We start from the raw sequence: 24,981 nt of genomic DNA, 5'->3' as shown, positions 1-24,981 counted from the left end.
TGCAGTCGGAGTTTGGGGACGAATCCGGCTCCCATAGGAGTCCTGATGAAGTCTTCTTGCAGCCGAGTTTGGGGACGAAGTCGTCCGTAGAGTCGATGAAGTCCACCTGCAGTCGGAGATTGGGGGGAAGTCCGGCACACGTAGAGTCCGGATGAAGTCTTCCGCAGCCGGAGTTTGGGGACGAAGTCCGGCTCCCGTAGGAGTCCGGATGAAGTCTACCTGCGGTCGGAGTTTGGGGACGAAGTCCGGCTCCCGTAGGAGTCTGGATGAAGTCTACCTGTAGTCGGAGTTTGGGGACGAAGTCGGCTCCCGTAGGAGTCCGGATGAAGTCTTCCTGCAGTCGGAGTTTGGGGACGAAGTCCGGCTCCCGTAGGAGTCCGGATGAAGTCTACCTGCGGTCGGAGTTTGGGGACGAAGTCGACTCCCGTAGGAGTCCGGATGAAGTCTACCTGCAGTCGGAGTTCGGAGACGAAGTCCGACTCCCGTAGGAGTCCGGATGAAGACTCGAAGGTGGTCGACCACCGAGAAACTTGGGTGGAGTCCGTCTGTCGTGAAGAATCCGGTCGACACTGGTGGGAGTTTATCCATCGGCAGAACTTGAGAATGTTGCGGAGGCTCGGCCACCGGAGAGTTCGGAAGGATGTCGCCGATGGTCGGACGTCGGTAGAATCTTTGGAGGGTCACTCCTGACACGAACTTCGGTTGGAGGTATTTTATACCCAACAATTATAATATATTATCATATATTATAATAGTATATTATATTTTATATTATTATTTATAATATTATAGTATAAAATATTAATATATTATATTATTCTATTGTTATACATTATTGTAATATAATATATATATATATATTATATTATATGATATTATTATATATAATAATATATTATAAATATTAATATATAATATATTGTAGTATATATAATATATTATACTCTATTATTATACTATTATAGTATTATAAAATATGTAAAATAATATGTTATTATTATATATTATATTATTTTATTATAACATATATTATGTTATATTGATATATTATTATATTAAATATAAAATATTAATATATTATATTACTTTTTTGTTATACATTATGGTAATATAATATAATATATATTAATATAGTATATTAATATAATATAATATATTAATAATGTTATTATATAATAATATAGTATATTATATTATTATATATTATTATATTATTATAATTTATTATATAAATATATATTATATTATTATATGGTTAAGGGTATGATGGGAATGAATTAAATGGGTTACTTTTTTGATTGATGGGAAAATAATTTTGTCACCTCTTAGGTGGATAATTTTTTTTTTATTTTATGGATAAATATTATTCATGAAAAATAATTTATTATTTTAAAATTACGAAATATGAGTAAGTTGATCAATAAAAATATGTTATATGGGCCATATCTGGTGGGAGGCTCATAATAATATATATAAGAGTTTTTGAACACAAGGCTCCAAGGCTTCGAGCAATGTTTCAACATGCCATTTCTTTTCTACTTGACTTTCTCCTGGGTTGCCTCAATGTCATGTAACCATGTTGTTGTTATTAGGCTTGCAAGTCAGTTGGGTCCAAGCTCGAAACAACACAGAGATGCAGGTGTTCGAGCCCACCGAACTAGGGGAGGATTTTCGCGCAGAGTTTTTCCGGTCACCTACAATGCTATCTTTCAGAACTGCTAAGAGCCGTCGGATCTGCAACTTGACACGTGGGAGGAATCAATGGACTGCCGATGCAAACAAAGGATCAAAAAAGATCCGCACCGCGCCCCCACCGACCCCCCACGCCCCGCCCTCCCCGGTATATATAGTTTGACCATTGGACTCGTATCACTCCATACCTGAGACCTGAAATCTCTGTTTCGTTCTCTCTCGGTGCTTTCCTCCGTGCTGTGCTCATCGCCGTCGAAAGCAAGAAACATCGCCGGAGACGACAACGGTGCTGCCAAGAAACCGTCTGACTCGTCTCCCCCACACGCCTGACGCCGTATCTCTGTTTCTTTGTCTCGGTGCTTTCCTCCGTGCTGTGCTCATCGCCGTCGAAACCAAGAAACATCGCCGGAGACGACAACGGTGCTGCCAAGAAACCGTTTGACTCGTCTCCCCCACACGGCCGACCCCGCATCTCTGTTTCTTCCCACGGTCTTCTTCGTCCTCAGCTCTTCGGCGTCGCCGTCGAAGCCAAGAAAACCAAGAATCAGAGACCGGTTACAGAATCTTGATCCTCTGAACCGTCACCGTCCACGCCTCACCTCGTATCTCTGTATCTTCCCCTAAGTGTTTTCCTCCTGCGTGCTGCCGGCCTCCGATCGTCGTCTTCGAAGCCAAGAAACCAAGAAACATTGTGCGAGACGACAACGGTAACATTGCCGGACACGACGATGGCCCTGCTGACCGGCTGGCGGTTCCAACCGTCCGACGTCGAGCTCCTGGACTCCTTCCTCAGGAAGAAGATCCTCGGTCAACCGCTTTCCTATCACATGATCTTGGAGGCGGACGTCTACGGTGATGATCCCAAGAACCTCACCGGTAAGCGAGTTCTTGGTCAAAATCTATCTCCTTCTCCTTCTAATTACTTGGTGTTTCGTTGCCCTGTTTTCTTTCAAGGGTTTTTTTTATTTTGGGTTGCTCACATTTTTCTTGGGCGGTCGCAGCTCGATATTCTATGGCTAATAGGGACGGTGAGTGGTACTTTTTCACCTCCACGGTGCGAAAGCATCCGGGTGCCAGCGACAGCAGCCGGGCGTCTCGCCGTGCAGGTGCAGGACGGTGGAAGGCCACCCAACGCATCAAGACGGTGCTCGATTCCGACCACAACGTCTTGGGATCCAAGCAGTGCTTCTGCTACATGGAAAGTTGCCCTTCCGGTGGAGAGACAAAGACTATATGGCTTATGGAGGAATTCTCCATCCCTCACCTTCGAAGAAAAGCCGGTGCATCCGCAATAAGTGGCTCGAACAAGGTATACATATCACCCTAAATAACTCCCATAGTTCCTGTAGCTACTGATTTTTTTGATTTTGGATATGGATTCCTCTTAACTACATCTTCTCTGTGGTGTTCCTTGATTGCAGCTGGATGAGTGGGTCATATGCAAGATCTACCTGACACCAAAAGCTCGTAAAGTTCACATGATACAGGAGGATCTATACGAAATTCAACCGGTAGAGCCTGTAGCAAAAAGAAGAAGGATGGAAGAGCCACAAACGATGAGTTCACTTTGCATGCACCCTTATCAGGATATTGCCGGTCACTACCAACTCTTCAGCTACCTGACGATTCTCTACCACAGCTCATCGATGTGTCCGGTGCACCTATTGATGGTGGTTCCCCCATACAGCATACTAGTGAGGATCCATCTATTCTTAGTCAGGACATTACCGATTCCTTCCAGACTCATCAATTAGCCAGCGACACCTTACTGCTTCTGATCGAGTAGTGCCGGTGCTCGAGGAGGCGATGAGTTCACCTTGCATGCACCCTTGTCAGGACATTGCCGTTCATTGCCAGAGTCTTCAGCTACCTGACGATGCTTTACCACAACTCGTTGATATGTTCGATGCATCCATTGATGGCTATTCCCCTACACAACATACTAGTGAGGAGCCATCTATTCCTCGTCAGGACATTGCTGATTCCTTTCAGATTCATCAGCCGGCCGATGACACCATATCATGTTCTGATCCAGTGGTGCTGGTGCTCATGGAGACGACGAGTACACTTTGCATGCACCCTAGCCAGGACATTGCCGGTCACCGTCAGATTCTTCAGCTACCCGATGATGCTTTACCACAGCTCATTGATGTCTCCGATGCATCCATTGATGGCTGTTCCCCTACACAGCATGCTAGTGAGGCGGCATCTATTCCTAGTCAGGACATTGCTGATTCCTTCCAGATTCATCAGCCGGCTGGCAACACGTCATCGCATTTTGATCCAGCAACGCCAGTGGTTGTGGACATGATGGAAGGTCCAGAGCATGTGTTTGGGCAAGCTGACTTTGACCAAATCTTGAAGTATGCAGAGGATTCCAGCATTGCATTCTCTCCGGAAATTATGCAAGCTCATGGTGAGGAGACTGAGGAGATAGATGCATTACTTTGGTCATTCCATTATGACCCCTCTATGCCATCAATTGATGACATACTCTGATCATTGGCTGATGGCAGCTTTTATGCATAGCTTGTTTATTTCGTTTATAAATTTTAATCATACTAGATTTGCTTCACATACATTCCTTGATAATTCAGTACCCTACAAAAGCAAAGCACCTCACTATGACGATGAACTAAATGTGCCAATTGCTTGCTATATGAAACTCATATAGTTGTCCATACATGCTTCATGCCTAGATATGCCACAATTTTTTTTACTCCGAGAAACAAGAATTTGTTGGAGAAATATTTAAAGTGAAATATATATCATGTGTCTATGTATGTCCTAAGTTCTTGCTACCTTGTTATTTATTGTCCTACACAAGAAAAATTCTGATTACTGCTTAGAAATTGTAGTTTACTTTTTTTTTTGAAAGCTCCATACGCACAATTACAGCTTGATAGAGTCCTTAGAACTACTGAAAGCGTTTAAGTGAAGAAATTGGTTTAACAGAATGTTCACCAAGTTTTTCGAGCAAAATTGCATTTGATAGGCAATAATTTGTAGCTTGGCTTTTAGTTAAACTGTTCCAATGTTCAAAATTATCCACCTTTAGTCGGCCATTACTTATGTGGCATGGTCTCTCATATTCTTTGTATTAGTTAAAACATTTTTTTACCGATCCAATTATGATGCATTTTTGGGTTTTATAGTCTTATGCTATCAAATTAATAAAACTTATTCCCCTGGCGAATGCAGATTTTATATGCTCCATCTAAATTTAGAGTTTCGCTTGCTACCTTATGGTAGGAATTCTTTTGTCTACTGTTTTGGTAGATAATGCCATGTCTTCTTGTAATGACGATCCATGAAACCTCTTTCACTTTGTCAATATGGAAATCCATTGTGCTTTTGTTAGCTTCAATTAGCTCATGTCCTCATGTGATCACATTTTTTTTTTATCTGCCTGTATTTTGTTCAATTAGTTTGCATTTTACACGTTATTCTCTTTGAGGGCTACAATGAACTTTTCGAAAGAGATGAAGATGCTTTAGTATATATGGAAGAATATGTACGCATTTGTGATAATCTCTCTAAGATCAGTGATAGATTCTACATACTTGTTCGATTACTCATCTTAATTGTCATTTCAAGTCAGTTTGTTTTATTTCTTGGACCGCAGGATATAGTGGGAGAGTCATTTGCACTAATGCTGGGTGAATAGCTGTTTCTTTTTGTCAACCATATGAGTGTCTTATTGGTTTCTTTTCTTATTTTAATAACATTAGAAGCTACCCTCAAACTTTTTCTTGAAACTGGTAGGTATCTTCAGTTGTTCAAGTTGGTGGTGTGGTCCTTTGTTTGCATTCAACTGCTAAAATTTCACATAGGTCTCGAGACATTGCATCAGTAGCCAGTAGATGGCATGCATTGATAAAATGCAATTCTAGAGATTCTTCTCAAATGAGAACTACTAATAGCTCTGTTAATTTGGAGGTCGTTCTATCAAAATTATTGTTGGCAGATTATTCAGAAAATGACTTGGAATCATTAGATAGTGCTGCAGTACAAAACAATTCTCAGTTTGCTTCTTATATGTCCTTGTACCACAAGAGGCAAGCTCTTGGTATGTAGTATGTAAACTTTCCAGACCTAAGATATTTTGATGCTTCTTATTTTGGATTTTTTTAGTAGTTAGAAAAATCAAAGCTTTTCCCAAAAATTTCGCTTTGCTATGGTCGATTTGATTTTTGCCTCCTGTTAATATCAGCATAATTGTTGCATAATTATACTACCATATTGCATTTGTTCTAATTAACCAAACTTGGGCGCTACTCTGCTCTGTTCTGACATACTACTAACTGCTAGAAACTTTTCCTGTCAGGAAGCATGTTCCTCTTAATAGATGTGGGGTGCTGAACACAATTTATACTAATAGCTTACTTTGGACTCTGACCCCACTGATGTCGATGAAGCAACTTTCCCCTCAAGCTTGAAATATTGTGCATTGTGAATAGATGAACCAACATCACTACTTTCCTTTGTGTCTAGTTCTTCACTAGATGGTTTGGCAAGACCATTTTCTGTTTGAATGTGAGGAATCTGAATACCTGTTTCTGGAAAAATAACAGTTACTGTCTTTACCAACTGAAGGATCTATTGAATTGTCCTGAAAACCATTCTGAGGTTCCAGCTATGATCCAGATATGTTTTCCGCATGCTTGGTCTGAACTTTTCGGTCATTCAGTTGTTGCAGTTCTTCCAAGAGGTTAGTTTCTGTGTTCATTTGCCCATTTTGTGTTTTATTCTTGTATCAGGACCATCAGTATCATCACGAACTGTATTTTCTGTAGATCTTACCAGAAGAACATTTTATTTCTCTGCTTGATTTGAATTATCTTTAGTTATATTCTGCAAGTGGCTGGAATTTTTTTAATGAAGTTGTAAACCGAAGCCTTTCTCCGAAAGAATGGATGCACTTTGACTCTGGTCAGCATTCAGCTCATTGAACACATTTTATACTAAATATCTCCTCATGAGGAGGATTTCTCTTATGAACTTGAATGGTTGAAGGGTAATGGCAACATTGTCTAGTTCCGCCAATGGAACTATTTCAGGGGCTACATCATCTATATGATAATTTAACTCATTTGCGGCCTCAGCCCCAGCATAAATTACGGTTGCATTTGGTTCCATAGTTCCATGATCCTCACTCCAAGCTTCACTTTCAAAAGCATTTCTCCCTCAGAAGTGTTTGATGGCATTTGTAAAGCATTTCCATTCTCCAATGCATTTTCATTCATTTCCCATTTGTCAATATTCCCATTTTGATACTCAGATTGATCATGGTGAATAGAAGCATCCACAGTCACCATCACTATTTTCCATAAGGCATGATCCAGCATTGGATAATAATTCATTTTGAGACAGCAGTGCTTCTTTGTTAGTTTTCTCATCCTGCACATGGCAGGCTGACTTGGTTTCCTGTATATTTGCAGAAACTTTATCAGGGTAAACCTTCATCAGCTTTTTTACTGTGGCATGATCCATCTTCTGTAATTGTGAATCTATCAGAGGAATCACTTGCAGGATTACTAGGTAGGATTGGAGAAACAGGCATATCCCCATTATTATCATTCTTTTCAAAGTTCCCTACATTTATATCATTAAAGAGCATGGTACTATTAACCTTGCTTTGAGAACTAGAAAAATCTTGTTCTCTTAAGAAGCAACCATAAATACTTTGGTTAATACAGAACAACTAGAGCTTTATGTATGTTTAGTGGCAACATCAATATTGACACAAAAGGACATATCAGCATCACAGGATGATGTATGATCTCCAAACTGCTTTTCACTTTCCAATTGATTTGCACTGCATTCGTTACCTGGAACTTGACTGCCATGAAGCAAAATATATGGTTCCAGAGTATTATCTGTAGATGGAACTATAGATTCACAAAGGAACCTGACAACTTTGATGGAACATGCATCCACCATTAGTGTCTAAAGATCAGAAAATAGCATTTGAAAGATTTACTAAGGCAAGCAAGAATTCCAAGCCATATCAGCACATATAAATTTGGTCAGCCCATTTTGATAGTTCCAAGAGCATAGATACTTGTCAACAATAACATACTAAAGAATGAAAGAAGAGGGCCAAGAAATGGTTTCGACACATAAAGGAATAACAATAAAATAGACAAAAGTTGCAAGTAAATCTACATGGTTGTCAAACCATCCACACCATTTATGGGTCTTTTCAAACTTGTATCATTTCTTTCTTATACTTTATTCTGTTGTAAATGGAAATATGAATAACCCACTAGGAAGGAAAAGAATAATTTGTACTATGTAATATGTTTACAAATGCACAGTGAGACTGAGGACCAATGTACATCTGAAAGACAATATGATAAACCAAGATAGCTTCACCCTACGTTCTGATTCAAGTGCAATTTTATATGACAGTGAATGGGAAACAGCAAAGTTTTGAGTTATTTAATTAAGATCATATGTGGGTAAAACAGGTGATGTTTTTATATTGAATAGGAAGTTTCAGAACAAATCTTTGTCTTGTAGTTTAGGTTTAAAGTACGTTTGAATTCAGATCTGTTAATTTTTTGTTGGATTTATTTTCAATTAATTTGCTGTTTTATTAGGTCTTAAGAGTCTTAGATTTAGATGTTTTGCTGAAGGTAAGGTGTTTCTATTATCTTGTGATTTTCATACTCCATTTGGTGTCTACTAGTTTATTCAGTTTCTGAATCCTATTTTGGGTTGCATTGGTGCAACCAAAGGCTTATTAACAAACTTTCATCAAGCCCCAGGGATTGCTGGGTCTTTCCTGAGACCATTGCTGGAATCATTGTCCTTATTGAAGCACATCTCATGAACTTTGGATATGCCTCTGTGCTCATGAGCTTCATCATGTCCTGCTCCTTCACCAATCGGGTAGTATTCTTAAATGCTTTCTAGTTTCTACCAAGTTACCACAAGAAATCAATTTTTTAACCTCATTTGATAATTTGGTGGTTTGTCTGTTTATATGAATTTTGATCCAATTTAGAATCTTTTTTTGCGAAGTAGGAATTTTCAAAATTTTGATCTATCATTTTATGTACAAGTAGCACATGCAAAGAAGAGGTGTCATGGTACAGAGGATGTCCATAACTGTCTCAATTTTGCTTTTCTTTTTCCATCATTTTTCTTTGTTTTAATACATATGGCTGAGCAGACTTATGGTAGGAGTTTTTTTTGTCTACTCTTTTGGTAGATATTGCCATTTCTTCTTGTAAAGACTACTTGTGAAATCTTTCACTTTGTCAGTATGGAAATACATTGTGCTGTTGTTAGCTTCAATTAGCTCATGTGCTTGACTGATCACATTTTTTTTTCTTAATCTGTCTCTATCTTGTTCAATTTGGTTTGCGTTTTACTAATTATTCTTTTTGAAAACTACAATAAACTTTTCAAAAGAGATGCGGATGCTTAAGTATATATGGAAGCACATGTGTGCCTTTGTTATCATCTCTCCAATATCAGCCATAGATTCTGTATATTTCTTCTATTACTCTTCTTCGATGTGATGCCAAGTCAGTTCATATCTCTTTTTCAGACCACAGGATGTAATGGTAGAGTTAACTTTACTAATGTTAGGGAATTGGCTGTTTCTTTTTGTCAATTATACAAGTGACAGATTGATTTATTTTGTTGTTTTAATAACATTAGGAGGTGCTACTGTTAAACTTTTTCTTGAAACTGACAGGTATCTTCAGCTGTTCAAGTTGTTGGTGTGGTCCTTTGTTTGCATGAAGCTGCTAAAATTTCACATAGGGCTCAGGGCATTGCATCAGTATCTAGTAGATGGCATGCATTGATAACATGATATTCTAGTGATTCTTCTCATATGAGAACTACAAACAGCTCTCTTAATTTGGAGGTTATTCTAGCAAATTTATTGTTGGCAGATTATTCAGAAGGCGACGAGGAGTCATTAGATAGTGCTGTAGTATAAAATAATTCTCAATTTGTTTTTATATATCCTCGTACCATAAGAGGCAAGCCTTTGATATGTAAACTTTTCAGACCTAACATGTTTTTGATGCTTCTCATTTCAGATGTTCTAGTAGTTAGGAAAATCAATAGAGCTTGTCCAACAAGTTTCACTTAGTATGGTCTATTTGAATTTTTTACCCTATAATATCATCACAATTGTTACATAATTCTACCATACTGTTGCATTTATCTACTTAACCAAACCCGGACATGACTTTGTTCAGTTCAGCTAGACTATCAACTTGTGGAACCTTGTTTTGACAAGTAGCATGTTGCTCTTAATATGCATGAGTTACTGAGCCCATATGCTACTAGCAGCATAATTTGGATATCTTATTGACTTAAAATAATCATCACCTTTGCACATGATTACATTGCTGCAAGTAAATAGTTGCATATATTACCAAGTTAGAAAGGAACCATTTTGAAGCTGTTTTCCTTCTTTTAGACATTTATTATTTTTTTGAGACTTATTTTGATGATATTATCCTAACATGTCTCAATTTTTTTTTCTTTTTCTTTTTCATTTCTTAACTTGGAGTCCAAATCATCTTGATGGTGCAGTTACATTCGTGAAATTTAAGTGATGAGTTTCTTATACATAAACACCTCAAGTGAATCTATCTCTGCACTAAACTTAGTTGTATTACACTTATAATGATTTATTCCTTTTTAATACCATGCTATTTAGGTGATGCAAAAACCACATCTGCTACAAAGATATTATGAGTAGCCACATGGTAATTGAGGTGATGACATGTTCAATTGACGTAACTACAATTGTCATCCTCAGCAGTAATTCACGATCTCTTTCAGAGACCAATAGGTTATTCTCTGCTCATCAAGCATCGCCGTCCTTAGAGATATCATTGGATAAATTTCTTTGCCCATCTATCAAAATTCCATTTGGCTGGCTACAAGTATTATCCTTCAAGAATTATTCAGAACTTGTACAAGCTTCATTGATATAAAAAAGCCCTTGTTCAACTTCTACTAATATATTTTCTTAGAAGACATTTGTTTGTAAACTATACAAGGCTAAATTTGAGACCATAACATCAATTTATGTTAAACTTGCTAAAACAAGTCAATTCTAGCATCTAGATAAGCTTAACTTGGACTTATTTAATACTTATGAGCAAATGCCCTGAATTTTTTCCTTTGTTGTTTATTTTTTTTAAAGCATGATAGAACATTAAAAAGAGATACTAGATAATCGAAGTTTAGAACATTGCACAAGTATGATAACATGATTACTTTGAAATACTTTAGTATTTGAGGCAAATGACCCTATAGCCTTCACTTCTGAAAGATTTGATAGTCCAAATCCTGTTGAGAATTGAGATATTGTAAAAGAAAAGAACCAAACAGTTCATATGTCATAATAAAATCATGGTGTTTATTGCTTGAACTAATTTTGTGTCTCCAATAGAAGCTTTCCATTCTTATTTTTCTGAGAAATTTATAATTCTGAATATTCTAGAGGTTATAAATAAACATATTTAGATCATGCTACTATTTAGATAACATTTGCATATGCCAATATATGCATTGATAATAAAGTTTTTAATATTTATATCAAGGAATGCAATCCTAGTACTGGGTACAGTATCCATACATTATTAGTTCGACATGATATAGGTTGGTATGGTACGTACTTATACTATACCAAAACAGCAACGGAACCATTTTTCTCACTTTTTATATTGGCATACCTTAGCATAGGTCACCTCAGTATGGGTCGGTACGCTCCTTGGAATGCCTTGGTAAGGGGCCTATACTGATCTAGACATGAGTTTTGTACCTATTGCAACCTAGTACAGTATGATGCACCCTATTTAGATGATTCAGGGTGGTGCAACAGTCCATGACTTGTATTCTAGTCTTACTTTGAGCACCAATCATCTCTAAACTAGAAAACTTTAAAAAGCATAAGGGCAGTTACTCTAGTTTTTTGTTAATTTTGCAGAAAAATAAATTTTATAATCTTTGAGAAAAGAACTTTGCTCTTGCAATTTCTTTATGCTTGCTTGAGAATCATTTGTGCCAAAATAAGCTTGTTGAAACAATGTAACAAACTGAAATCAAGTTGGAAGGAGAATTAATAGAGAAATAGGAGATAAATGCATATGTGTAGGTTGTGATTGTAAGGTGAACTAAGGAATAAGAACTTTTGACTGCATAAGCAATGAAGTGGTTGACAGCAGCGATGCATCAACATAAACATGGTTAATGGGATACAACAATTGAGACAATTTTTAGAATGCAGTCTCTATATATTAATTGCGTGCTTTTTAAATATTAGGAGTTAGGAACTACATTTTATATTTTAGTACATTTCAATGATCCGTGATTCCTTGAATGTCATAGGAAAGTTTATAGGTCTTGAACCTCTCATTTATAAAGGGGGGGAGAGAGAACCGAAACTCCTTTCTTCTCAAGAATATTCAGTAACAGAAGGAGATCTCTCTTTACAACAAGGGCTAGCAGCATTAATTTTTTTCATCATTTGAACTTTTTCCCTTTTCATAGTTTGATTAGCTGAAAATTAGGAAATGGCACTCTCTCTTCAAAATTTCAAGTACAAGCACAGCAAAGAATCAAGCTACTATTCTTGTAGGAACATTGGCTTATTCCAAAATTAAAATGTATTCAAGGGTCATGTTAGAGGGAGCAAAATGGTATAAAATATAGTTTTTTCAGTTACTATCTAGTTTTAATTCACATCTATCACCACATGCTAAATTTTTTCAGAGTACTATAGGATGATTTTTATTCCTTTTTTTTTTTTTGTGCTTGCAAAGGACAAAGGACAACTTCATGATACACCATATCGATTGGTAGTAGTGCATCCTAGGCATTACCATGCCATACCGATGCCTTATTGGTATAGAGTATGGAGGGCGTACCAAGTGTCGATGCACTGAACTGAACCCTATACGGGCATATCGACACTATGCCAGGATATTATTGGTATAAGGTCAGTACCAAGATGGTAAATCCTAGCAATAATGTTAAAAATTTAATTTTAGTTATACATTCGGAGAATGGATGGTCATGTTCCTTTGTTTTATCTTCCATCAAAAAGATCCTTTGCTTTATCTTATTTTTTCCCCTTTTTTTTATCATCATACATACCTTTTAAGAGATTATTTTGCCTTTGCATAAGAGGTCTTTAGAAATCCTTATATATATATTGAGGAAAAAGATAATTGTATTTCTTTATCATTTACAATGGCATAATAATTGTACAAATACATAGAGGATGACCATATTTAGAGGATCAAATCCTCAAGAATAAGGGATGATCATATTTAGAGGATCAAATGCCAATCCCAAAGAATAAAGGATGACCATATTTAGATGATCAAATCTCAATCCCAAAGAATAAGGGATGACCATATTTAGATGATCAAATCCCAAATAAGGAAATAAAATAACAATGAGAGATTTTAGAGATTCTAACACTCCCTCTCAAGCTGGTGAATAAATATCTTCCATTCTCAGCTTGCTTGTGAGTTCCTAAAATCTTGCTATAGGTAGTCTTTTTGTTAAAACATCGGCTAATTGACAATTTGATGGCATATAAGGGGTGCTAATCAAGTCACCGTCCAGCTTCTCTTTTATGAAATGCCTGTCTATCTCAATGTGCTTAGTCTTGTCATGTTGAACAGGATTATGCGCAGGTAGTATTCGTCGTACCGGACTGAACCGCCAGGTACGTGGCGTATTGAATCGGACCGACGACCAGCCGATCCGGTTCGGGAGGTTTTTTCGAAAAACCCCTCCGAACCGCACTGAACCGCTCGGTTCGGTACAGTTTGTGTCCATACCGCCCAGAATCGGGCGGTATGGATCGGTACGGTTCGGTTCGGCGTGAACCGAACCATACCGACATTGGCATATGCAAAAAGGGGGGAAGTGGGGGGGAGTGGGCCTGGGCTATCTTTTAGTGGCAGCCCAGGTGATTTAGTTCTCTGAGAAGCTTGAGAGCTCTCAGAGAACTCCCGAGGCTCTCAGTAAAACCGTCGAGACACCGAAAAAATAAGAAAAAAAAATTCCATCAAATTGCAGCACTGGTTCAAGGAGATGCTGATTTTTTATCGGAAGTAAGGTAATGTGTTATTCTTTTAGTAAATATTTTATTTTTTATGTTTTTGTTGTTAAAAATAGGATAAGAACGAGGAAGTATGAAAATAAGAGAAAATCATGCCAAAATTTTATGATTTTGGTATGATTTAATTATATGTGATAGATTTTTGAAAGATCTACATAATGACACTAAATTATTAATTTTTATTATTTATATATTTTTAAATATTTATATATATTTATTCATAAAAAATATTAAAAAAATAAATTTAAAGAAATAAAAAATTAGAGTTTTAGAATCATGTTAGAATGATTCAAGCTATTTAAATCTAACCTTGAATTTTTTTTGAAATATTTAAAATAAAAAAATATTTTTATAATTATTTAAATAATAAAAAATATTATAAAATAAAAAATATATAAAAATATGTTATATTTTAGTTAATTCAAAAATATTATTTAAGCATATAACATATTTATTTTGAATTTATAAGTTTTAAAATTATTATTAAAATTATTTTAAATTTATATATAATTTTTTTAATAATCATTAAACTATCGTGTTTTGTTATACTTGCAGATATTTGTAAGAAAAAAATTCAGAGCATGACATTCATTGACTTCAATTAATTATATATTTTTTAATATATATTTATTTATAAAAAATTATTAAAAAATAAATAAATAAATAGAGTTTTCTTTGAAATTAAGAATACTGTTTGAATGATTCAAGCAATTGAAATATTTAAATCTAACCTGAGATTTTTTTAAAATTTTTGAAATTAAAAATATTTTTATAATTATTTAAATAGTAAAAAATATTATCAAATAAAAAATATGTAAAATTAGTGTTATGTTATAGTTAATTCAAAAATATTATTTGAAGCATATAACATATTTTTTTGAATTTATGAATTTTTAGTTTATATATAATATTTTTTAATAATTATTAAACTGTCGTGTTTTGTTATACTTACAGAAATGAGTAAGAAGAAAGATTCAAAACGTGACATTGGTTGGAATTATGGCGAGATGTTCTCCGCTCGGCATCATTGGAGATGCAAACGGTGCAACACAGTTTAAAGGAGGAGAGATGACTAGGTTGAAGCAGCACCTATTGATGGTTATCCTGATGTGTCCATATATCGGAAATATCCGCAAGAGGTCCGACAGTTGATGAAAAAGTACTTTGCTGATTCGAAAGCAGCGAAGAAAAAGACAAAGCAGAAAAGGACGGAAGTGGACCATCGAGCTGCAGAGCCACCTTATCATTCTAGAGAGTCAGAGGAGGCTTCGCTCCAGATGATGAGGCACAGATTGAGGCTGCCATTCAGGCGAGCTTGGCTGATCAGTACCGGCAGGAGGAGATGGTCGATATAGAGAGCGATTTGGACCATCATGCTACGAATCGCGGTCTGGATCAGCGATCGGTGGGGGAGAATTCGAGTTTAGGAGGACTACATCAGTCAAAGAACCCGATGGTAGAGGGAGCAGACACAGCATGTCATCTTTGTTGGGAGCTTTTAGCAGTAGGAGGAGGTCCTCTAGAGATATTTTAGCAGGAGCCACCATCCATGATTTGGATCCACATGCTTTGCCCAGTAAGGATTCAAAGGAGCAGAGGATTGACACTATGGTAAAAAAAGATAAGAAGGATATGTGGCGAGCTATTGGATCATGATTTTATTTCAGTCATATTCCAGCAAATGCAGCAGCCAATCTTTACTATCGATTTGCCATTTCAGCTATAAAGGCTGCCGGCCAGGGTGTAGATCCGTCAGGATTTAAGGACATCTATGGTCAGCTTTTTGACAATAATAAGGAGGATCTGCAAAGATGGATTGCTTCTTACAAGAATAAATGGCCTACATACGGACTAACAGTGATGTGTGATGGTTGGACCGGTCCTACTAGATGGAGCATCATTAATTTTTTGACGTACTGTGATGAAAAAATATTTTTTCACAAATCAATTGATGCTTCAGATAAGATGCACGATGCATATATATCCTTGGTCCGATGGAGGAAGTGATTGATTCAGTGGGTGAGCGTAATTGATCGACTTTGCCTTTATCCACAACAAACAGAAATCGTCTGATACAAAAATACGTCAATGATCTTGTATATGTTCACTATAATCTGAGGTTGAGACTAAAATGCATTCAGGTGGAAGTACAACTGAAGTACACTGATCCGATACTAGATGATTATGTTGACGAAGACAACGATTCGATCATCGGATGGTTTGCAGGTCAGCAGCGGGAGCCAGAGCTTGATGAGCCGGGTCCCTCCACGATCAGCCAGTGTGGTAGCTAAGGAGATCAGGATAGATCCAGGACAATAGGCAGAAAGAAATATTCCACATAAGGTTTCAGCTGATCAGCCACAGTCTGAGAGGACACAGGAGACTTATTCATCACATGACTCGATGTTCGATACATCCTCGCAGATGTTCGAGCAACAGATGTTTAGATGAGGTCGGCAGTTAGCAAGAAGACATCCATCCTCCCAATCACAGGAAACTCAGTCATAGAGAGACACAAGGGGGAAAAAGAAAAGATAGTTGCACGTGCGCCACTCTCAAGAGTACAGGAGTAATTTGTCTCAGATTTGGAGATCAGGGAGAGTGATGATGATTTTGGTGGTAGTAGTCATGGATCTAATGATCAGAGAGGAACTGAAGGACAGGAGATCATCGTTTATGAGACACAACTGCAAGATGATATTCGATTCACAGGTGAGTCTCAGTTTATACATGCCACACAAGATAGGGATCATGGTGGACGAGTCGGTAGAGATCGTGGGGAGTCGATTTCATATAGACGATGGGCTCCTAGAGGTCATCCAGCACATGATGCAGCTGCAGACGATCTTTCATATGGAGTAGGATCCATGGATGTATCTAGATCATCTTCGCATTATGGATCCTATTATCTGCAGCTACCTTATGATCCATATGGATATGGTGCATCCGAGGCATCGTCTTCTAGTGGTTATTATCCTAGTGCAATATTTATAACAAACTTGTTGTCACAATACAACTTTATAGTTCCTTCTCTCTTAATTCTGAGATCGTCTAGAATTATTTTTAGCCACAAAAGTTCACACACTCCATAAGGCATAGTCTAAATTCAGCTTCAGCACTGGATCTCGCAATCACATTTCATTTCTAGCTTCTCCATGTAACCAAATTTCCTCCAAGGAAGGTGCAATAGTCAGATGTTGATTTTCTGTCTGTTTGGGATCCTGCATAATCTGCATTTGTATAGACTTCTAGCATCAATCCTTTTTTTTTTAAATAAAACTTCCTTTTCTGGTGTTGCTTTGAGGTAATGGAGGATTCTATGAACCACTTGCAAATGTTCCTCCTTTGGATTATGTATGAATTGACTTACCATGCTTGCTGAGTATGCGATGTCTGGCCGTGTGTGAGAAAGGTAGATTAATCTTCCAACAAGTCTTTGGTATCTTCCTTTGTCCACTACGTTGTCTTCTTCTGTTCTTCATATTCTATGGTTTGGATCAATAGGTGTGCTTGATGCTTTGCTGCAGGGATTCTCTATCTCTTTGAGTAGATCTAGCATATATTTTCTTTGAGAGATGAAAATGCTCCTTTTTGAGTATGCTACTTTAATGCCTAGGAAGTAATTGAGTTTTCTTAGTTTTTTGATTTCAAATTCTCGAGCTAGGTACTTTGTAAGGGACTCTTTTTCAGCTTCATCATTTTCTATCACAATGATATCATCTACATAGACCAATAGAGCAGTGAGTTCACCTTTAATTGAGTGCTTGATAAACAATGTATGATCTCCTTGACTCTATTTATATCCCATTCTCAACATGGCCTTTGTAAATCTCCCAAACCATGCCCTGGGTGATTGTTTCAAGCCATAAAGTGCTTTATTTAAACGACATACCTTATTGGCCCCAAATCTCCCATCAAATTTGGATGGAGGTTCCATAAAGACCTCCTTTAAGTCTCCATGTAGGAATACATTCTTGACATCAAACTGCTATAAACACCTATCAAACATAGCAGCAATAGATATAAAATTTGCACAGTATTCATCTTTGCTATAGGTGCAAAAAAATTTCTTGATAGTCCATTCCATAAGTTTGAGTATGTCTTTTCGCAACTAATCTCGTCAAGGAATGCCATACTGGGCTGAACCACCCGATATGGGGCATGTCGAGCCACCCGATATGGGGCGTATCGAATCGGATCGATGGTCAGCCGATTCGGTTCGATCTTTTTTTTCGAAAAATCATTCGAACTGCACCGAACCGGACGGTTCGGCACGGTTCGGAGCCATACCGCCCAAAATCGGGCGGTATGGCTCGATTTGGTACGGTTCGACGTTGAACCGAACTATACCTACATATCACATGGGGGTGGTGGGGGTGTGGGGGGGTATGGTGGGATTTGGGCTGTCATTTAGTGGCAGTCAGGATTCCTTCTCTAATAGAAATCCGAGAGCTCTCTCAGAACTCCCAAGAGGTGCTTTCAGGCTTTCGACGGCATGAAGCCTTTCGAAAAAATTAGAAAAAAAGAAAAAATTTATCAAATTATAGTACTTCGAGGAGATGATGATTTTTGACTGAGTAAGATAATATATTATTCTTTTAGTAAATATTTTATTTTTTATATTTTTGCGACTAAAAAAGGATAAAAATGAAGAAGTAAAAAAATAAGAAAAAATCATACCAAAATTTTATAATTTTGGTATGATTTGATTATATATGATAGATCTTTGAAAGATCTAAATAATGACACTAAACTAGTTGATTTTTATTAATTATATATATTTTTAAATATATATATATTTATTCATAAAAAATTATTAAAAAAATAAATTTAAAAAAATATAAATCAGATATTTTGAATTCTGTTTAGAATGATTCAAGCTACTTAAATCTAATTTTGAATTTTTTTAAAAATTTTTAAAATTAAAAGATATTTTTATAATTATTTAAATAATAAAAAATATAATCAAATAAAAAATATGTAAAATTAGTACTATATTTTAGTTAATTCAGAAATATTATTTGAAGCATATAACATATTTTTTGAATTTATGAGTTTTAAAATTATTATTGAATTTTTTTTGAATTTATATATAATATTTTTTATTAATTATTAAACTGTTGTGTTTTGTTATAATTGCAGAAATGAGTAAGAAGAAAGATTCGGAGCGTGATATTGATTGAAATTATGGCGAGATGCTCTCGGTTCAGCATCATTGAAAATGCAAATGGTACAAAGAGTTCAAGGGAGGAGGGGTGACTAGATTGAAGCAGCATCTGGCTGATGGTTATCCTAATGTGTCCATGTATCGGAAATATCCACAGGAGGTCCGACAGTTGATGAAGAAGCACTTTACTTATTCGAAAGTAGCGAAGGAAAGGACAAAGTAGAAGAGGGTGGAGGTAGACTGTTGAGCTGCAGAGCCATCTTTCTATTACTCTAGAGAGTCAGAGGAGGCTTCCGCTCCAGATGATGAGATATAGATTGAGGCTGCCATTTAGACGAGCTTAGATGATCAATACCAGTAAGAGGAGATGATCAGATATAGAGAGTGATTTGGACCATCATACTACGAATCGAGGTCTGGATCAGTGATCGGTGGGGAAGAATCTGAGTTCTCGAGATTAGTATATCATTCTTTGTGCTTTGTACTTTAAAAGTTTGGATACATTTTAATGCATATTTATACATTTTTTTTTTAATTTTAGAATGATAGAGTTGTAATATAATATAAATAAATATATATTTGAAATTTTGGATCAAGATTTTTTGTACCGCTATCGAATTTAAAAATTGAACCTAAATTGTCAATAATATGCAATATAATATAATTTTGAGATTATAATTATGAATTAATAACTTGAAGAACCTCAAAAAAATGAAATAAAACAAAAATTATACCGATATCGAACCGATACGTTGGAGCATACCGTATGTCGACACAGTATGGTACCGATACCGTATCATATCGGCCTGATGCCGATACGGATATCAGAATAGCGATCCTTGAATCTCGCTTTGTACCTCTCAAGAGATCCATCAACCTTATATTTCAATGTATAAACCCATTTACATCCCATCAGTTGTTTTTCTTTAGGAAGAATGACAATCTCTCAAGTCTTATTCCTCTCTAGTGCATTCATTTTTCTTTCATGGCTAGTATCCAATTCTTATTTTTTAATATCTCTTGCATGGTTTTGGGAATGTCAATTAAGTTTATGGTGGTGAGGATTTGTGCCATGGGGATAATCTATGGAAGAAAATAAATTATGAAATTGGGTGATGGGTGCAATTTTTGGTTCCTTTTTTGAAGGCTATTGGTAAGTCCAAATCTTGGGGTGTAGGCTCTATAGGATCAGACTCAATAGTAGTAGGAGAAAGAAAAATTCATTACCTAGATCTGACTCAAATTCGTGAATTTGTCTCAGCTCTGGATTGAACTTCTTCCTTCTCGAGCATGTTAGTAGTTTCGCTAGTGATTTGGAGCTCGGCTACTGCTACTGTTCCTCTTGTAATTCCAATGGAGGTACTGATGGAGGAGGATAGGAAGAGACTTGCAAAGGGGGAGAGGCCAGTGGAGGCAAGGAAGAAGAAAAGATGAGAGGCATTGAATTATCAAAAAGGGTACCCCATTTCATATCTGCATCAATCTTCTCCCCTTGATGATCGGAATGGGAAGGTTAGAAAATGGTTCATTTTCTTGAAAGGAGACATCTATGGAAACGAAGACTTTTTGGATAGAGGGTAGATAACATTTGTACTCTTTTTGTATGTTTGAGTAGCCTATAAACATGCATTTGAGAGCTCCGAGGTCAAGCTTACTCCTATGTTGTTGGTGAATATGGACAAAAGACACACATTCGAACACTCTAAGTGGTAATGTTTGAAAAATGAAAATCCAGGTAAAAGTTGGATAGAAGCTGTATAGGACTCTTGTGATCAAGAAGTGGTGAAGAAACTTGATGTACTAAATAGGCTGCTGTTAGAACAGCCTCCTCCCAAAAATTATTAGGAGCATTGGATTGAAATAAGAGGGCTCGAGTGACATTAAGTAAATGTCTATTTTTTTGTTTAGCCACTCTATTTTGTTGGGGTGTGTCAACACAAGAAGACTCATGGATAATGCCTTCATTTTGCAAGGTGGATAGAGTTAGGTTGAAATAGTCTATACTCCCTAGCATTATCCGATCGAACCCTTTTAACAAGAACCCCAAATTATGTCTTTATCATTTTGTAGAAAATGGAAAAGATGAGGCTAACTTCTGACTTCTCTTTTATAAGGAACAACCAAGTTGTTTTTGTATAGTCATCAATAAATAAAACAAACCACCTAGCACCAGTGATATTAGGGATTTTAGATGGTCCCCAAACATCAGTATGTACCAAGGAAAAAGGATGGAACGACTTTGTATCACTCAAAGAAGATGACACATGATGATGTTTTATAATTGCACAAGTATCACAATGAAAACTATTAATAGGAATATTTTTAAAGAGTAAAGGAAACAGTGTTTTGAGTAATTGAAATGGTGGATGTCCAAGATGAAGGTGATGAAGCTAAATTTCAGATTTATTGGATGAGGTAGAAGGGTTAAAGAGGATATTTTTGGAGCACGAAAGAGTCAATCGAGCCCCTTCATCCATAGAACCACTCACACCTTTAAGAAGATAGAGACCATTCCTTTCCTTAGCAAATCCAATCATCTTCTCTCAACCCTATTCCTGAAATACACAATGAGTAGGAAAGAATGTCACTTGGCAATTTAAGTCTTTTGTAAGTTGATGAATAGAAATGAGGTTGGTGGACAGCTTGGAAACATGGAGGACATTTTGTAGGAAAAGAGGTGTTAATTTGATGGTTTCCTGTCTTGTAATAGTTATTGGAGTGACATCAGCAACAGTAATTGTCTTATTATTTGACTTTGGCTTACAGGAATCAAATCTGATGGGAATATTGGTCATATGGTCAGTAGCTCTTGAATCAATGACCCAGAAGCCGAAATTATTCACAGGGTTGGCATTAAAAATTTTAAAAATAAGATACTTATCAGATTGAGCCAATGAACATGAGCTAGGGGAATTGGAGAGGGAGTTGAGTAAACCTCGTAATTTTTCAATCTCATCTTTGCTAAAATCTCGGGTTTCTTTTTTTTTTTCAAAACTGGTTTATCCGGTGGAGGTTCCTCCTTATTTGTGAAATTGGTTTGTCCCTTTTGCTGACCTTTAAATCCACCATTGCAAGTAAGAACTTGGGCTTTGCCATGAAGTTTAAAGCAATTCTCCTTCATATAGCATGGCTTTTTAAAATAGGTACTGTAAAGATTGTCTCGGATGGATTGTTTTGGAGAGGAGCTATCATTTGACTTGTCACTGTGGCCTTGGCCAAGAGAAGTCGGCTTGCCTCCATCCAGAGTCTTTGTAAGATCATTGCTGAACTTTCAGTGGACTGAGTTTCTAACATAATAGACCATCGACTTTCTTCAGCATGAATAAGGGAGAAAACATTCAATGGAGGCAACAGATCCTTCCCAAGAACTTGTACACGGAGTAGATCAAATTTCATATTCAGTCCTACAAGAAATTGAAAAATATGATCCCTTTCCACCAATTTGACAAGGGCCTTAGCATCTTCACAGCAACGCATCTTAATATCTTGGTGGTGATCCAACTCAAGCCAAAATCTATTCATGAGATTGTAATATTCTATAACAGAGAGATTACCTTGTTTGGTGGTCGAGATTATGGTCTTGATTTTATAGATAACAGCAGCATCTTACATTTTAGAGTATGTTTGACGAACAGTGTCCGAAATATCCCGAGCAGTAGGCAAAAACATCAGATTGTTGCTGATATCTGATTGTATGGAATTCCAAAGCCATGACATAATTATGGAGTCCTTGTCCCATGCCGGAAACTTGAGATCGGTAGAACTTGGTCCTATTTCAGTCAAGTGACGAATTTTGCCATGCCTCTTAAGAAATGTCTTTACGATCTACGACCATCGAAGGTAGTTCTTTCCATCCAGCCGGTAGGAGGGAGTCATGCTTTGGAGTTCCCCACTCAGAGTAGTGGGATTGTCGAAAATCGGTCCAGTAGAATTACTGGCTGCAGTTTCAGAGGTCGGAGTAGTGGCTTCTGACATGGTTTAGCAATAGAGGAGAATGGGACGAGCGATAACGGAAATAAAGATCGGAGAGAAATAGGATCGAAGGCGATGAAGGCCTAAAAAAAATATCAGATATCCATGAAACCTTGCTCTGATACCATGAGAAAAAAGATAATTATATTTTTTTATCATTTACAATGGCATAATAGCTGTATAAATACATAGGGGATGATCATATTTAGAGGATCAAATTTCAAAGAACAAGGGATGACCATATTTAGAGGATTAAATCCCAATCCCAAAGAATAAGGGATGACCATATTTAGAGGATCAAATCTTAACAAATAAGAAAATATAATAATAATGAGAGATTTTAGGGATTCTAACACACACACACACATGTATATATATAATTCACTTGGAGTGACAACTGCTAATTGACTCATGTTTTAGTCTTGGAATTTTCTTCATATTCATATTCTTTTCTTGGCTTTGCAGTTATGTATTTGCAATCCAACCCTAGCAGAATCTTCATTTTTGGATGGATGGTTGATTGTGCATTAATAAATAGAATCTTCTTTCTTGAGCTAATGCTGCTTCTGTTTGTGCTCCACAAAACCATACTCTTTCCTGCCAAGTGATGTATGATTAGTCAAAAGCTTCATAGTATCAGAAGAACTAAGCAGGATATTTAGAGAAAATTCAGAATTTGGATGCCACCAAAGAAGTTTGGAATCTGAAAGATGAAGAAAGGACTGAAGTAGTTAAAGCTAAATCATTGCTGTAAAATATCTTATGTGAGGAAGAGATTTTTTACGAGCAAACATCTAGGCAACTTTGTCTTAAGGAGAGGGACAAGAACCCTTCGTTCTTTCATAAAATAGCCAATGGTGGGAGGCAGTTCAATCTCATAAGTCATTTGGATAAGGATGGATGTTCACTTTATAATGAACATGTAATTGCCAAAGTTTCTCAGGTGCACTTCTCTTCTTCATTTGGAACATCTGTTTCTTTGGTTGGTGCTGGGGATTGAGTGTTCCTTAATCCTAACAAAGGGTTGGATGCACGAGGCCTTGACTTGCCTTTTCAGGAAGATGAGATTAGATGAGCTATTTTTGAGAATGCCCTTGGGCATGATCATTTTTCAATTTTTTCTGACAAAAATATTGGTTTGTGATTAAGTCAGACCTTTTGAAAAATTTATCAGTTGAGTCTTGGTCGAGCTGGTTTGCGAAGTATAGATTTTTCTTATATTGTACTTATTCATAAAATAGAGGATGCTACTCCTGTCAAGGATTTTGAGGCTATCAATTTATTGAATAGGGTTCACAAAATTGTTATAAAGATTCTTGTACAGATTGCAACAGCATTTGCCATACCGTACCGAACCGATCGGTACAACTCGTATCGTACTGGACCGGTGGGGAACCGGCACGATTTGGCCGGTAAATTCGGTACACCGCGGTATGGAAGAAAAAAAGAGGAAAAGTGAGAAAGAGAGAGAGAGGAGGAAAGGGAGGGATGTGGGAGCCGTCAGAGGCCGGTGGTGGCCGGCTGCGGCCGTCGGAGGGCTTTCGAGCCCCATATTGCCCATAGGGCTTTCAAAAGAGTGAGAAAGAGAGAGAGAGCGCTTGGGAGGGAAGGGACCTATCGGACGGATGGCGCCTTTGTCGCGAGGCCCCTGATGGCTGGCGAGCCGATGCTGACGGCCTGAGGGTGGTCGAGGGGGCGGAGTCGCGGAGTCTGTTTTGGTTTTTTTTTTTATTGTAAACTCATGAAGTCGGCAAACGGTGCAACACAGTTTAAAGGAGGAGAGATGACTAGGTTGAAGCAGCACCTAATTGATGGTTATCCTGAAGTGTCCATATGTCGGAAATATCCGCAAGAGGTCCGACAGTTGATGAAAAAGTACTTTGCTGATTCGAAAGCAGCGAAGAAAAAGACAAAGCAGAAAAGGACGGAAGTGGACCATCGAGCTGCAGAGCCACCTTATCATTCTAGAGAGTCAGAGGAGGCTTCTGCTCCAGATGATGAGGCACAGATTGAGGCTGCCATTCAGGCGAGC

General features: G+C 37.1%; 1 protein-coding gene and 1 pseudogene across 1 annotated transcript; both read left to right on the top strand.

Moving 5' to 3' along the window:
- The first annotated feature begins 1,888 nt into the window (after positions 1 to 1,888).
- On the top strand, positions 1,889 to 8,618 carry LOC114913757 (NAC transcription factor 29-like). The gene is made up of 6 exons (XM_073261213.1): positions 1,889 to 2,568; positions 2,694 to 3,001; positions 3,114 to 4,108; positions 6,020 to 6,403; positions 7,134 to 7,233; positions 8,460 to 8,618. The coding sequence occupies exons 1-3, from the start codon at positions 2,421 to 2,423 to the stop codon at positions 3,444 to 3,446; spliced, it is 789 nt and encodes a 262-aa protein (XP_073117314.1). The 5' UTR covers positions 1,889 to 2,420; the 3' UTR covers positions 3,447 to 4,108; positions 6,020 to 6,403; positions 7,134 to 7,233; positions 8,460 to 8,618.
- A 434-nt stretch (positions 8,619 to 9,052) lies between these two features.
- Positions 9,053 to 23,811, top strand: LOC140859439 (uncharacterized; annotated as a pseudogene).
- Positions 23,812 to 24,981: the final 1,170 nt, after the last annotated feature.

This window comes from Elaeis guineensis, chromosome 7 (genome assembly GCF_000442705.2).
Source record: "Elaeis guineensis isolate ETL-2024a chromosome 7, EG11, whole genome shotgun sequence".
Classification (NCBI taxonomy): Eukaryota; Viridiplantae; Streptophyta; class Magnoliopsida; order Arecales; family Arecaceae; genus Elaeis; species Elaeis guineensis.
This window is presented reverse-complemented; position numbering and strand designations above follow the sequence as displayed.

What these genes read in the sequence shown, in the direction of transcription:
- LOC114913757 (XM_073261213.1), top strand. Translation starts at nt 2,421, where the DNA reads ATGGCCCTGCTGACCGGCTGGCGGTTCCAACCGTCCGACGTCGAGCTC. An exon ending in TGATCCCAAGAACCTCACCG is followed by an intron (nt 2,569 to 2,693) that starts GTAAGCGAGTTC and finishes GGGCGGTCGCAG; the next exon opens with CTCGATATTCTATGGCTAAT. An exon ending in CAATAAGTGGCTCGAACAAG is followed by an intron (nt 3,002 to 3,113) that starts GTATACATATCA and finishes CCTTGATTGCAG; the next exon opens with CTGGATGAGTGGGTCATATG.